This window comes from Heloderma suspectum, chromosome 1 (assembly GCF_057233095.1).
Source record: "Heloderma suspectum isolate Gila_16-S chromosome 1, 16-S_ref, whole genome shotgun sequence".
Classification (NCBI taxonomy): domain Eukaryota; kingdom Metazoa; phylum Chordata; class Lepidosauria; order Squamata; family Helodermatidae; genus Heloderma; species Heloderma suspectum.
Genome location: NC_139458.1, coordinates 14,865,608 through 14,879,701, shown reverse-complemented (window position 1 = coordinate 14,879,701; position 14,094 = coordinate 14,865,608). Strand labels below are relative to the sequence as shown.

Genomic DNA, 14,094 nt, shown 5'->3' with positions numbered 1-14,094 from the left:
TTGGCTGGCTTCAGAAAGGTGGTACAGAAATATAATCAGTCAATCAATCCATCAGTCAGTCAATGTATCTTCTGGAACTAAGCACAACCACTGACAAATGGGTCTTTTAGCATGCAAACCTCAATAACTTGGATGATTTCATTTGATGTGATGGTTCATTCTACCTTTCTTCTTTCTTTCTTCCAATTTAGAATCAAGTTTCTTACTGGGCAATGCTCAAATTGTGGACTGGCCCGTAGTTTATAGTAATGACGGATTTTGTAAACTCTCTGGATACCACCGAGCTGATGTCATGCAGAAAAGTAGCACCTGCAGGCAAGTCTTTTCTGGATTGCTTTCGAGATCCCTGACAGAGGCTGTTGGCTCTGAGGTCAGAGGCTTCACACCTTGGAGAGCTCCTTTAGAGTTCTGACTGGCTTTGACTGAAACCTCGACTGGATTCACTGCCCCACTGACATTAAGCCACCAGCCTCCACTGGAGATCCCTTTGTGTTTTTGGATCTCCTAATTGCCATTTCATAGTAGAAGGTTGCCCAGATGCCAGTAACTTTTTTAAAAAAGTGTGCATTCATTTCAGAATGAATGGAAAATGTAACCAAATGGAGCTCCTTTGGTTCAATTTCCGTCCATTGTGAAACGAATGCATGGAAGAATGAAACGGCTGGAATGGGCATCATTTTCAGCACACATATTATGTCTACATTATACCATTCAAAGGCTGGAGAAATTCAGTGAAATGCTCCCCCCAATTTCTCTCTCCACAAATAGGGGTGAAGTATTTTGAGAGGCCATTTGTGTACAGCTCTCAAATCAGGTTGCTGCATGGTATGCCTTCAGACTGTGATCTTACCAGCCCATGGAAGCAATCACATGTGAACATGACCCACGATAATTAAAGATTAGCGAGAGTCACAGTTAATTGTTGATCTTCCCCGCCCCTACAATTTGGCATTTGGGAGGATGTTAGAGCTTTCATGGGTGTTGCCCAGTGTATCATGTTGAGCCCTGTATGTGGATTGCACAGGGTGGGGTGGGGGCATTAAGAATGTAATGCTTTTATGTATTGTCAGCTCTCCCTTTCTCTCCTTTTTTTTTAAAGGGATGGGTTCTTGAAAATGTACCCAGAGCATCACTTAAATTGAATGCTTTATAGCAGCAGTATAAATCTTTCCTCCAGCAAAGAAGCCAGCCACCTATGTTTGCTTTAGAGGGTTTCATAACAATTTTGCAATCGTAAATGTTGAACAAAAAAAGGTGTAAATCATAGTTAAGCATATGCAGGCTGCAATTATGCTGTAGTCCAAACCATAAATACGTTTGCTAAGGGTACCGTATTCTTTGCTTGTGAAGCCAATGTGAATTCTCTCTCTCTCTCTCTCTTCTTTCTTTCTCCAGTTTTATGTACGGTGAACTCACAGACAAGAAAACCATCGAAAAAGTCAGACAGACATTTGATAACTATGAGTCAAACTGCTTTGAAGTCCTCTTGTACAAGAAAAACAGTACGTATGGAATCATACAAAACTTGTTGCATTGGAAATCATGATGTATACTGTGGTGTAGTGGTAAATTTTGAAGTCCAAGCACTTATCATGATAATCTTGATGGCCACGCTTCCAAGGAGAGCTCAAAATTGCAGGCAGCTGTGTTGATCCGAATCAAGAAAACCCATTCTAGGATTTTTCATCTGCTAGAGGAGGCCTTTTGTAAAGCTAATGGGCCTTAATTGTCCATTCAAGACCCAGCCACCACAAAGTATATTGCTGGGGAAATTCATTTTCCTGCAGCTACTGTGAGGATTGCAGCTAAGCTCAGAGGGAACAGGGAATTCTGAGCAGGGTGGCAGATAGGGATGCTGGAGAACTTTGAGACAGACTCAAATGAGCTTGGATTTCTAAGCATTCGACCTGCAGAATCCTCTGCGGAGCAACTAGGGATGTATGAAAGTCATTTACCTTTTCGAAGGGTGACATTCATGGTGGGGGGGAGGTGCTCCGTCCCTCCCCCCGAAATTCTGGCCGGGGGGGAGGTGCTCCGTCCCTCCCCCCCGAAATTCTGGCCAGCCGGCTCTGCTCCGCAGGGATTCTACGGAGCCACTGGCCAGCTCCGCCAGTGGCCGGACATCCAGCCGCTGACTAGCAGGGACACAAATGGTGGCGGCCGTAGCCACCGCCGTTTGCGTCCCTGCAGTCAGCCGTGATAGGCTATGTAAATGTTTACGTAGCCTATCACGGCTGATTTAAAAAACAAACAAACAACGCGCGTACGCAAATGGCGGCGCCCATGGGCGCCGCCATTTGTGTTCCTTATTTTGGCACGTCTTAGTGTACGTAAACATTTATGTAGACTAAGACAGTGAAAATAAGGGGAACGCAAATAGCGTAGACACTACGCTATTTACGTTCCCCTTATTTTCGCCGTCTTAGTCTACGTAAATGTTTACGTAGACTAAGATGTGCCAAAATAAGGAACGCAAATGGCAGCGCCCATGGATGCCGCCATTTGCGTACGCGCGTGTTTTTTTTTAAAAAAAATCAGCCGTGATAGGCTACGTAAACATTTACATAGCCTATCATGGTGATTTTTAAAAATCTAGCCGTGATAGGCTATGTAAATCTTTACTTAGCCTATCACATTTTTTTTTTTTTTTAACTGGAAATGGCGGCGGCGGCGGCAGCCAGTTGGAAGACTGGCCGCCACCGCCGCCGAACCGCCGCTGAACCGCTGCAGGAGCTGCCGCCGCCAGGAAGATCCTCCCAAGATAAGTCCCATCCCGGGGGGGGGGAGGGTGGCAGACCGTTCCGCCACCGATTTTGGGGGGCCGAATACGCTGGCATTCGGCCTCCCTGAGATCCGTGGCAGAATTCTCTGACATCCCTAGGAGCAACCCCTTGAGGCCACATGTCCATGGACTTTTGGATCTTTTTTTAACTTTCCCAAAATTCACACATATTTATTCATAGGCAAATACACAAGTTTGGAATGGGGGCCAATCCACTAAATGTTACTTACTGAGGTAAATTATGTAAATTGTTACAAAACCTTTCATGTAATTATTTGCATATTTTTCCACATGACAAAAATAATATTCGCATCTGCCTGTGAGCGGACGACAGAACAAAAGGCGCTTGACAATCTGTGAAACACAGACAGAGCGGATTTTATGCAGTCCCTACATCCCTAGTGGCAGATGACATCAGCATCTCTACAAATAAAAAAAAAAGTACCAGCACTGCCTTCCTGAGAGGCCTGCCTCCGTTACACGAGTGGATATAAGTTATGAAGTCTTTTTCTGAGCATAGGTCCTTATGCAGCCAAAAACAGCACCATCCATACCCAAGAGGGAGTTTGAATCCAGGCCCGATTCAAAGAGTTGGTATTAACATTCAAAGCCCTAAACAGCTTGGGGCCAGGTTATCTGAAGGATTGCCTCCTCCCATATGTACCTGCCCAGACCCTAAGATCATCTTCAGCGGACCTCCTCCAGGAGTCCCTAGCCAAAGGAAGTGAGGTGGGTGCCTCCCAAGAAGAGGGCCTTTTCTGCTGTGGTACCGTAGTTGTGCAATGAGGTCCCTAGAGAGGTTCATCTGGAGCCTACGTTGTACTCTTTCTGGCACTGTATACTGTAGTTTTCATATTGTATTGTATGGTGTATTTTGTGGTTTTAATTGTTATGAACCGCCAAGAGGCTATTGGGTGGTATAGAACCATAATAAATAAACAAACAAACAAACAAACAGCAGGCTCCGGGGAATGCCCATGGTTTTCATTTTTTTTTTTTTTGCTATGGAAGGACAAAAAATCTTTGGGAAAAATAACCCTCTAAGAAGGGGTGTTGGTGTTGGTGGGGAGAATCCCACAAGCAGCCCAATGTGGACTCAGCATGCTCAGTGGTCACAAATTATTGACTGCCTATTGTGGGGGAAATAGAAAACTGGGTGGGGATCCATTCCCCCACAACAGGCAGATATAGAATATCCTGAACAGGAGCACTCCAATAGGGATATTCGAGGAATTCTGGTAGGGGGTGGAGCTCGAGGAACTTTCATCAGCTCGGCCCTCCAGATTCTGTTCCATCTTCCACCAGCAGGCCTGACTCAGCACATAGCAAGTCAGGCCAGCTGGTAGAATTTCCATAAAATATTTTGGTTTGCATAAAATAACATGTTTGCGAATTATGGCGGCAAATTGTGCAAATTTGCATAATTAGTGCAAACAGCCATAATTGGTGCAAATTATGCAAATTTGTGCAAATCTCTATTTGCACAAATTACTGCCAAGAAAAGAGAATACATTAAACGTCCCTGGAATTTGGGGAAACTATGTGGTTCAGCTTGCAAAAGCAAGCTGAGTTGGGCACACTGTGGTAGTCTGACGAGCCCCAAAAGGGCTAGATTTCCTGATGACATCACTACACTCCACGTCACAACATTTTGTTGCAGGGGCCACATTCTTGTTGTTCTGGAGAGATCAACTTGGTACTGTCCATACATCTAAGCAAAAGAAGCAGGACCTGCTCCCATGCTAAGGAAGGAAATACTTATGGGGTATGTAGGAAATGGGCTGCCACCAGTTACATAAACTTTAGTTGATTAATAGGGATGTACGAATCCCTTTTAGCCTTGTGATACGTTTGGCTGTGAGAGCTGGACTATAAGGAAGGCTGAGCGCCGAAGAATGGATGCTTTCGAACTGTGGTGCTGGAGAAGACTCTTACGAGTCCCCTGGACTGCAAGGAGGTCAAATCAGTCAATCCTAAAGGAAATCAACCCTGAGTGGTCATTGGAAGGACAGATACTGAAGCTGAAGCTCAAATATTTTGGCCACCTAATGCGAAGAGAAAACTCTCTGGAAAAGACCCTGATGCTGGGAAAGACTGAAGGCAAAAGGAGAAGGGGACGGCAGAGGATGAGATGGCTAGATAGCATCACCGATGCAATGGATATGGACTTGAGCACACTCCAGGAGAGAGTGGAGGACAGGAAGGCTTGGCATGCTACGGTCCATGGGGTGACGAAGAGTCGGACACGACTGAACAACTCAACAACAACACAACGAATCCCTTACCTTGTTCCATTGTGGAGCTTCCACGGTGGGGGGGAGGTGCTCTGTCCCTCCCCCTGGAATCCTCCCGGCCACTGCTGGGCTGCTGCGGCTGCTATGCCGGCTGCCATTTACATCCCTGCCAAGCTGGGATAGGCTACATAAGTATTTATGTAGCCTATCACGGCAAAAGGCAGGCATGCAAATGGCGGCTGCAATGGCAAAGAGCAGGGGTGCAAATGGCGTAGTGGCTGCCATTTGCGCCCCTGCTCTTTGCAGTGATAGGCTACGTAAGTATTTATGTAGCCTATCACGGCCTAATGCAGGGACACAAATGGCGGCCGCTATGGCGGCCGCCATTTGCGGCCGCAGCAGACCGGCAGTGGCTGGAAGACAAGCTGGAGCCACCACTGCATCCGCCGCCAGGTACGTCCATCCCAGGGGGGAGATTTCAGGGGGTGGCGGGGGGGGGAGGCTGTTCCGCCATGGACTCCAGGGGGCCAGATTCCAAAGAATCCAGCCTCACTGGAATCCGTGGCGGATTTCTCCAACATCCCTATTGATTAATTAAATGTAATTTGGTTGGTTGATTGATTAAATCTTGGTAACTTGGCAATTTATTGATATTATTATAAACATGGCACCATTGCTTACAATGCACTTTACAGAAGATGAGCTACGGCCAACTGGTTGCATGTTTAGAAAGGAAAAAATGCCTACAATTCCCAGTATAGCGGGGTTTCCCGCCCCGCCCCCAGCATGGTAGGAGTTGTGGCCCTTCTTCCATCTATACATGCATGGGATTGGGCCTCAGAGAATGGTGCTTGTTTTTAGGAGCCCCTAGAGATGTTGGAGAATTCCACCATGGACTCCAGTGAGGCTGGATTCTTCCCCGGAGTCCGTGGCAGAACGGGGCAATCCTCCCCCGCGGAATCCCCCCTGGACGGAGTCTACCTGGCAGTTGATGAGGTGGCGGCGGCAGATGCAGCGGTGGAAGCGGTGGCTCCGGCTCCTCTTCCGGCCGCTGCCAGGCTGCTGCGGCTGCAAATGGTGGCCGTCGTAGTGGCTGCCATTTGTGTGGCTGCCTTTTGCCATGTTAGGCTATGTAAATACTTACGTAGCCTATTATGGCTTGGCAGGGACACAAATGGCGGCTGGCATAGCCCGGCAGCGGCCGGAATTCCAGCTGCGGCCGGCCCCGGCTAGCGGCTCTGCAGAGTTGCTGCAGAGCGAAGCCGGCCAGGGAGGATTCCAGGGGAAGGGATGGAGCGCCTCCCTCCCACCGCAGATGCCCCAGAATGGAGCCAGGTAAGGGTTTTGTACATCCCTAGGAGCCTCCAATTTATCTTTAAGCACAGATTTTATTTGTATTTTCTTTATAACCCTCCCTACCTCCAAGGGCTTCAGGGTGGTGTACATGGTTCTCCCCCCTTTTATCATCACAACAATTCTGTGAGGCAGGCTTTACAAAGAATTGCTCCCTGGCCCAGGGTCATCTAATGAGTCTTATAGGTCAGCGGTGATTCATAGCTAGGTTTCTCCATCCTAGCCCAAGAGTCTAACCCAACAGTGTTGAACCTCTTTCAGCCCGAGGGTTTGGGATGTCAGAGAATTTCACCACGGATCTCGGTGAGGCCGAATGCCGGTGCATTGGCCCCCCCGAACTCCGTGGCAGAACGGCCTGCCACCCCCCCGTGGATCCCCCCCTGGACGAGACTTACCTGGGGCGGATCTTCCGGGCAGTGGCGGCTCCGGTGGTGGCTCCGGCAGTGGCTTCGGCAGCTGCTGCCACCATTTCCAGGCTTGTGTGTGTGTGTGTGTGTGTGTATATATATATATATATATGTATATATATATATATATATATATATATATATATATATAAATATATAAAGATGTGATAGGCTACGTAAAGATTTACGTAGCCTATCATGACTAGATTAAAAAAAAAAGAAAAAAAAGACGTCATAGGCTACGTAAATCTTTACGTAGCCTATCATGGTTGGGTGGGTCTAAAAAAACAAACAAACCGCGTACGCAAACGGCGGCCGCTATGGCCGCCGCCATTAGCATTCCTTCTTTTTACCGTCTTAATCTACATAAATATTCACGTAGAGCGAAAAGAAAGGGGAATGCAAATAGCATAGTGGGCGCTATTTGCATCCCCTTTGGATTCGCCATTTTAGCCTACGTAAATATTTACGTAGGCTAAAACAGTGAATGAAAAAGGGACGTAAATAGTGCCCACTATGCTATTTGCATTCCCCTTTCTTTTCACCGTCATAAGACGGCCAAAAAGAAGGAACACAAATGGCGGCGGCCGTAGCCGCCACCATTTGCGTTCGCGGTTCTTTTTTTTTTTTTTTTACCCAGAGCCCTCCGCGGCTGGAAATCCGGCTGCGGATGGCTCTGGCCTGGCTGGGCCAGGCCTGGCCGGCTGCTCCGCGGAGCTGCCATGGAGCACAGCCAGCCGTTCGAGGATTCCGGGGGAAGGAATGGAGCACCTCCCCCCCAGGCCAGGATTCCGGGGGGAGGGACGGAACGCCTCCCCCCCACCATCAACGTAATCCGCGGAAAGGTAAGTCACTTTCTTACATCCCTACTGGGGGTTAGATCCCATTTCAGAGAAGCTCAGGGTGGGTGAGTGGGGGGGGGGAGGCTGCATTCCAATGGTGGGCGGGTCTGAAAGCAAATGGGGCAGGGCCAAAAAATGCCACCTTAACACTCTTACTGCCAATAGGAGAGCCCTAGGAGAGACATTCCAGCCTTTTAAAATGGGGAAGAAACTGCCCAAGAGCCAGGAAGCCCCCAAATGATTGCTGATTGGAGGAACAGGAGTGGAGTCACAGGAAGGGGGGTGTCCATTTGAGGAACCCTGGAAGGCCAGATTGGGTTCCCAGTAGGGATGTACGAAAGTTACTTACCTTTCCGACGGGTGACATTCGCGGTGGGGGGGAGGTGCTCTGTCCCTCCCCCTGAAATTCTGGCTGGGGGGGAGGCGCTCCATCCCTCCCCCCCCGAATCCTGGTCGGCCGGCTCCGCAAATGGCAGTGGCCGTAGCTGCCGCTGTTTGCGTCCCTGCAGTCAGCCGTGATAGGCTATGTAAATGTTCACGTAGCCTATCATGGCTGCTTTAAAAGAAAAAAAACCCTGCACGCATGCAAATGGCGGTGCCCATGGGCGCCGCCATTTGCGTTCCTTATTTTCGCCGTCTTAGTCTACGTAAATGTTTACGTAGACTAAGACGGTGAAAATAAGGAACGCAAATGGTGGCGCCCATGGGCGCCGCCATTTGCGTACGTGCGGGTTTCTTTTCTTTTCTTTTAAAGCAGCTGTGATAGGCTACGTAAACATTTACGTAGCCTATCACGGTGTTTTTTAAAAATCTAGCCATGATAGGCTACGTGAATCTTTACGTAGCCTATCACTTTTTTTGTTTTTGTGGGTTTTTTTACTGGAAATGGCTGTGGCGGCAGCCGGTCAGAAGACCGGCCGCTGCCGTTGAACCGCCGCCGAACCGCCGCCGGAGCCGCCGCCGCCAGGAAGATTCGCCAAAGGTAAGTCCCATCCCGGGGGGGTGGCAGACTGTTTCACCACCGATTTTGGGGGCCGAATGCACTGGCATTCGGCCTCCCCGAGATTCGTGGCAAAATTCTCTGACATCCCTAGTTCCCAGGGTCACTGGATGTGACCACTGCTGTATTATCCCCCCAATTTTTTGGGGGAAACTAAAATTAAATAATAAGTACAGATCTTGAGAAACTGGCATCCAACTCTAATGCAATGCAGGCTGCATGTACTGACCCTGTAGGACTGCCAAGGACATAGGAAGTTGCCGTATACTAGGTCAGACTCTTTGACCATCTAGCACAATTTTGCTTGTGCTATTGGCCACCAGCTCTTTGGGATCTCGGAGAGATGGTTTTTCTCATCACCTACTAACTGTTCCTTTTTAAAGTGGAGATGCTGTGGGGTGAACCTGGGACCTTAAGCATGCAAAGCTCATGCTGAATCACTGTGCTGTTGTGTCCCTCAAGTCTTTGACAGTGTCTCCCAACTTATATCACCATCTTCAGACACTGAGGCAAATCCTTGAAATGGTCTCTGGTCCCTGCATCAACCTCTTATCCTTTGAGTTTCTGCTTGCCTGCTCTTTCGGCTAAGCTGTCCACCTGACTGCTCGTACATGTTAGGCCAAACCTCCCGAGATGCGTCATCTGGATCAACCATGCTGCACACAGTCTCAAGTGCTGTCATTCTTTTATATCCAGCTGGTTACATAGCAGGATCCTGAAGTTAAAAAAGAAGTACGTCTGTAGGCTTGCTTGTTTCAAAGCCAGCAGGTTTGGTGACTCCTGGATTTAGGTGGTGCCTGGCTTTACATAGGGTGGCCCCTTATGCATCAACCAAAAAGAGCGGCAAAAGAGGGCACGGATTTGCATTAAATCTTGATATGCCAATTTATAGGTATCATTCATAATGCAATATTGCAATAATGCAATAATATCGCAGAGCTCGTGTGGCGCAGAGTGGTAGGCAGCAGTAATGTAACCGAAACTCTCCCCACAACCTGAGTTCGATCCCAGCGGAAGCCAGGTCCAGGTAGCAGGCTCAGGTCGACTCAGCCCGTCATCCTTCCGAAGTCGGTAAAATGAGTACCCAGCTTGCTGGGGGAAAAGTAGTCACGACTGGGGAAGGCAATGGCAAGCCACCCCACTATACAGTCTGCCAAGAAAAAGCCAAGGAAAAACAGTGTCCCTCTAGGGGTCAGTAATGACTCGGTGCTTGCACAAGAGGAACCTTTCCTTCCCCATAGTAACCTATGGCTGCGAGAGCTGGACCATAAGGAAGGCTGAGCAAAGGAAGATAGATGCTTTTGAACTGTGGTGCTGGAGGAAAATTCTGAGAGTGCCTTGGACTGCAAGAAGATCAAACCAGTCCATACTCCAGGAAATAAAGCCAGACTGCTCACTTGAGGGAATGATCTTAAAGGCAAAACTGAAGTACTTTGGCCGCATAATGAGAAGACAGGACACCCTGGAGAAGATGCTGATGCTAGGGAAAGTGGAAGGCAAAAGGAAGAGGGGCTGACCAAGGGCAAGATGGATGGATGATATTCTGGAGGTGACGGACTCGACCTTGGGGGAGCTGGGGGTGGCGACGGCCAACAGGAAGCTCTGGTGCGGGCTTGTCCATGAAGTCATGAAGAGTCGGAAGCGAGTGAACGAATAAACAATGAAACCACTTAATATATTGAAATCTCTATTCTAGATGAACAAGTTGACAGTGATGTCAGAGAAGCTTCACTGAAAGATTCCCCATTCCTGTATGGGGCAACAGGGAGGACAAAGAGGCCTGGCCAAAGAGTCAGCACCCTGTCACATGCCTTATAAGCCTTTACAGCATGCAAGGGTTCCATGGCAGGTGCATAGGGGACCCAAGTGAGACATGCCAATGAAAGAAACAGGGTGCAGAAACTTTCTCTGAAGGCAGAAAGCTCAAAAACCACTAACCTGATACTAACTGCTGAGATGTAGCAGCGCTTGGTCTGTTGCACCAAAATCAACAAGGTGTCTGACTAATGCCTTCCTCCAAGACTATCACTTCCTCAGCTCCGTGACGCTGAAGTGAGGGCAACACATTGTCTATATGATACAGCAGGCTCTGTAGCCCACAAAACTGTATGCCCACAATAAATGGATTTAGTCTTTAGGGTTTAGACCAAGGACAAGATGGATGGATGACATTCTGGAGGCAACAGACTCGAGATTGGGGGAGCTGGGGGTGGTGCCGGCTGACAGGAAGCTCCGGCCTGGGCTGGTCCAGGAAGTCATGGAGAGTGACTGAGCGACAAGCAACAACAATGCAATATACTTCTTACTATAGTGGGGAAGAGCTAGCACAAGAAACTTTGTTCCCAGAGGCAAACAACAAGATGGCGCCCCCCATTCCATATACAGAAGAATCTTATTCGACATTGGTGAGGGTAGAGTGTCCTCCATTGCACCTGAGAGCAGCTTAGGGTGCGCAGGGCAGGCTGCTTGGTGCACACCGCTTTGTCCTCCAACACCTCGCTGCCCCTCCCCCCCAGCATTTTCTGCCTAAGGCAGCCACCTCAGTCTGCCTTATGATAGGGCAGTCTGCTGCCAGGGGCTAACTCTTGATGGGCAACTTCAAGGCCCTTGCTCTTCCTTTGAGGCCCCTGCTCTCCTTTTGCCTGGTTCTTCATCTTTCAACTGGACAGTCCTTTAGACAGAGGAGGCCTTCAAATAGAGGACTGTCCTCTGTAAAGTAGGACACATGGCCACTCTATCGTCACATGGCCACTCTATCTTTTTCCTCAGTCCTAATCTGTTTCTCTAAGTCTGCTGCACCACAATGCCTCGCCTACAACAGGGTTAGGGGGTCCTGGGGTGGCTAACCATGTTGTGTGGTGGGCTCCCTGATGGTTAAATTGACCTCCGGAGGACTTCCAGGCTGTGACCAAGACGACTGACAAATAACATAAAAATGATGGAATTATAATAAACAATATTAACAATTTTGGGGGGCATCATTAGAATCCTTCCCTCAGAGCAGTAGATGGAAGATGGCCCTGGGGGCAGGGAAAGCCCAGCTGGAACAGGAGCATGTGTTTGGTGTCATCCGCACCTCCCTCCCTTTATCTTGGAACGCTTCCCACAGGGCAGTTGATGGTCTTTAGAAGCAAGGGACACTGAAGTTCACATACTGGCATGAAAGAACTAGCCAAATCGCTGGCCGCATGCCAACAGTATTGTTTCAACCTCTCCTGCACATTGACTACGGTTTGTGTGACTGATCAGAAATGACAGAACAGTGGGCCTGTGCAGAGATCACGCTAAGCCAGGAATTTCCACTAACCACGGTGGCTTAGCATGTCATGTGGGGGGAGAAAACCATGTTCCTTGTGGTTAGTAAGTCACCCTGGGTAACCACCCCCCTACAACAGGGTTAGGGGGTCCTGGGGTGGCTAACCATGTTGTGTGGTGGGCTCCCTGATGGTTAAATTGACCTCCGGAGGACTTCCAGGCTGTGACCATAGAGTCCACTAGCTAGAGTGTCCACCACTGCTGGCGACACTCTAGGCACTGTGGATTTTATGGTCACATGGCCATTTCAAACGCCGGAGTGACTGCCAGGAGCCTGTTCGTCCTGCGGAGGATGATGGGTTGCACATTAAGCATGCTGGGAAGATCGCCAGGTACCAACAGAGAGGGGTGGTTAGTGGAACCATGCAGTGCCGTGTGGTACTGCCATTGCCTGGCGGGTCCACCTGTCGTGGTTTTGCTACCCTCCCCCCGTAGTTAAATGTTGAATTGGTCTGATTCAACAAGGCTCTTTTTACACTCTTACGGTTTTCTGAGATTTCCAGGCATTACTCCAGTCATAGAATCATAGAACAGTAGGGTTGGAAGGGGCCTACTAGGCCATCGAGTCCAACCCCCTGCTCAGTGCAGGAATCCAAGTCAGACCATCCCTGACAGGTGGCTGTCCACCAGCTTCATCTTGAATGCCTCCAGTATGGGAGAACCCACCACCTCCGTAGGTCATTGTTCCATTGTATTGATCTTTCACGAAGTTTTTCCTGATGTTCAGCCAGAATCTGGCTTCCTGTCACTTGAGCCCATGATTCCGTGTCCTGCATTCTGGGATGAATTCTGCATTCTTCATCCTGTCCTGCATTCTGGGATGAATTCTGCATTCTTCAGAGAGCTTCGGCTATTGGGCGGTATAGAAATGAAATAAATAAATAAACAAACAAACAAATAAATAAAAATGATGGAGAAGAGATCCTGGCCTTCCTCTCTGTGGCAGCCTTTCAAGGACTTGAAGAGTGCTGTCATATCTCCCCTCAGTCTTCTCTTCTCAAGGCTAAACATGCCCAGTTCTTTCAGTCTCTCTTCATAGGGCTTTGTTTCCAGTCCCCTGATCATCTTTGTTGCCCTCCTCTGAACCCTCTCCAGCTTGTCTGCATCCTTCTTAAAGTGCGGTGCCCACAACTGGACACAGTACTCCAGATGAGGCCTAACCAGTGCTGAGCAGAGGGGAACTAGTACTTCCCGGGATTTGGAAGCTATGCTTCTATGAATGCAGCCCAAAAGAGCATTTGTCTTTTTTGCAGCCACATCACATGGTTGGCTCATGTTCCGCTTGTGATCGACCTCAATTCCAAGATCCTTCTCGCTTGTAATGTTGTTGAACTACGTATCCACCAACTTGTAACTGTGCATTTGGTTTCTTTTTCCTAGGTGCAGAACTTGGCATTTATCCCTGTTCAATGTCATTCTGTTGGTTTCTGCCCAGTGCTCCAGTCTGTCAAGATCCCTTTGAATTCTGTTTCTGTCTTACGGGGTATTAGTTATCCCACCCAATTTTGTGTCATCTGCAAATTTGATCAGCATTCGCTGCACCTCCTCCTCCAAGTCATTAATACAAATGTTGAAGAGCACTGGGCCCAGGACTGAGCCCTGCGGTACCCCACCCGTTACCTGTCCCCAGTTTGAGAAGATCCCACTGACAAGCACTCTTTCAGTCCGATTCTGCAGCCAACTGTGGATCCACCGGATCGTTGTTTCATCTAACCCACTTTGAGCTAGTTTGCTCATCAGGATATCATGGGGCACTTTGTCGTAAGCTTTGCTGAAGTCAAGGTATATTATGTCCACAGCATTTCCACAGTCCACAAGGGAGGTGACCTGATCAAAAAAATGAGATCAGATTCCTCTGGCAGGATTTGTTTTTGACAAATCCATGTTGGCTTCGAGTAAACACTGCATTGTTTTCAAGATGCTTACAGATGGATTGCTTTATAATTTGTATACCTGGCAAGCAACACGCACAAAATAGCAGCAAATTTTTCAATCTATAGCAGGTTTTGGAAGCCCAGCTCAAGAATGGTTAGAATCCTACAGAGTGAGCCATAACCAGCATTGCTTTACTGTCTGGAAACACAATAAAGTTTGGGGATTTGGGGAAGCAGAGACAACAGGCCCAAGTGAAAGGCGGGGGGTAGGCAGCAGAAAGAAAACA

General features: G+C 48.5%; 1 protein-coding gene across 1 annotated transcript in view; it reads left to right on the top strand.

Moving 5' to 3' along the window:
* The window catches only part of KCNH5 (potassium voltage-gated channel subfamily H member 5), a 322,321-nt gene that overhangs the window by 26,065 nt on the left and 282,162 nt on the right, over window positions 1-14,094 (top strand). Inside the window, exons 2-3 of the mRNA XM_084836675.1 lie at window positions 192-315; window positions 1,396-1,502. Coding sequence (XP_084692801.1) covers window positions 192-315; window positions 1,396-1,502 — 231 coding nt within the window. The remainder of the gene's footprint in view (window positions 1-191; window positions 316-1,395; window positions 1,503-14,094) is intronic.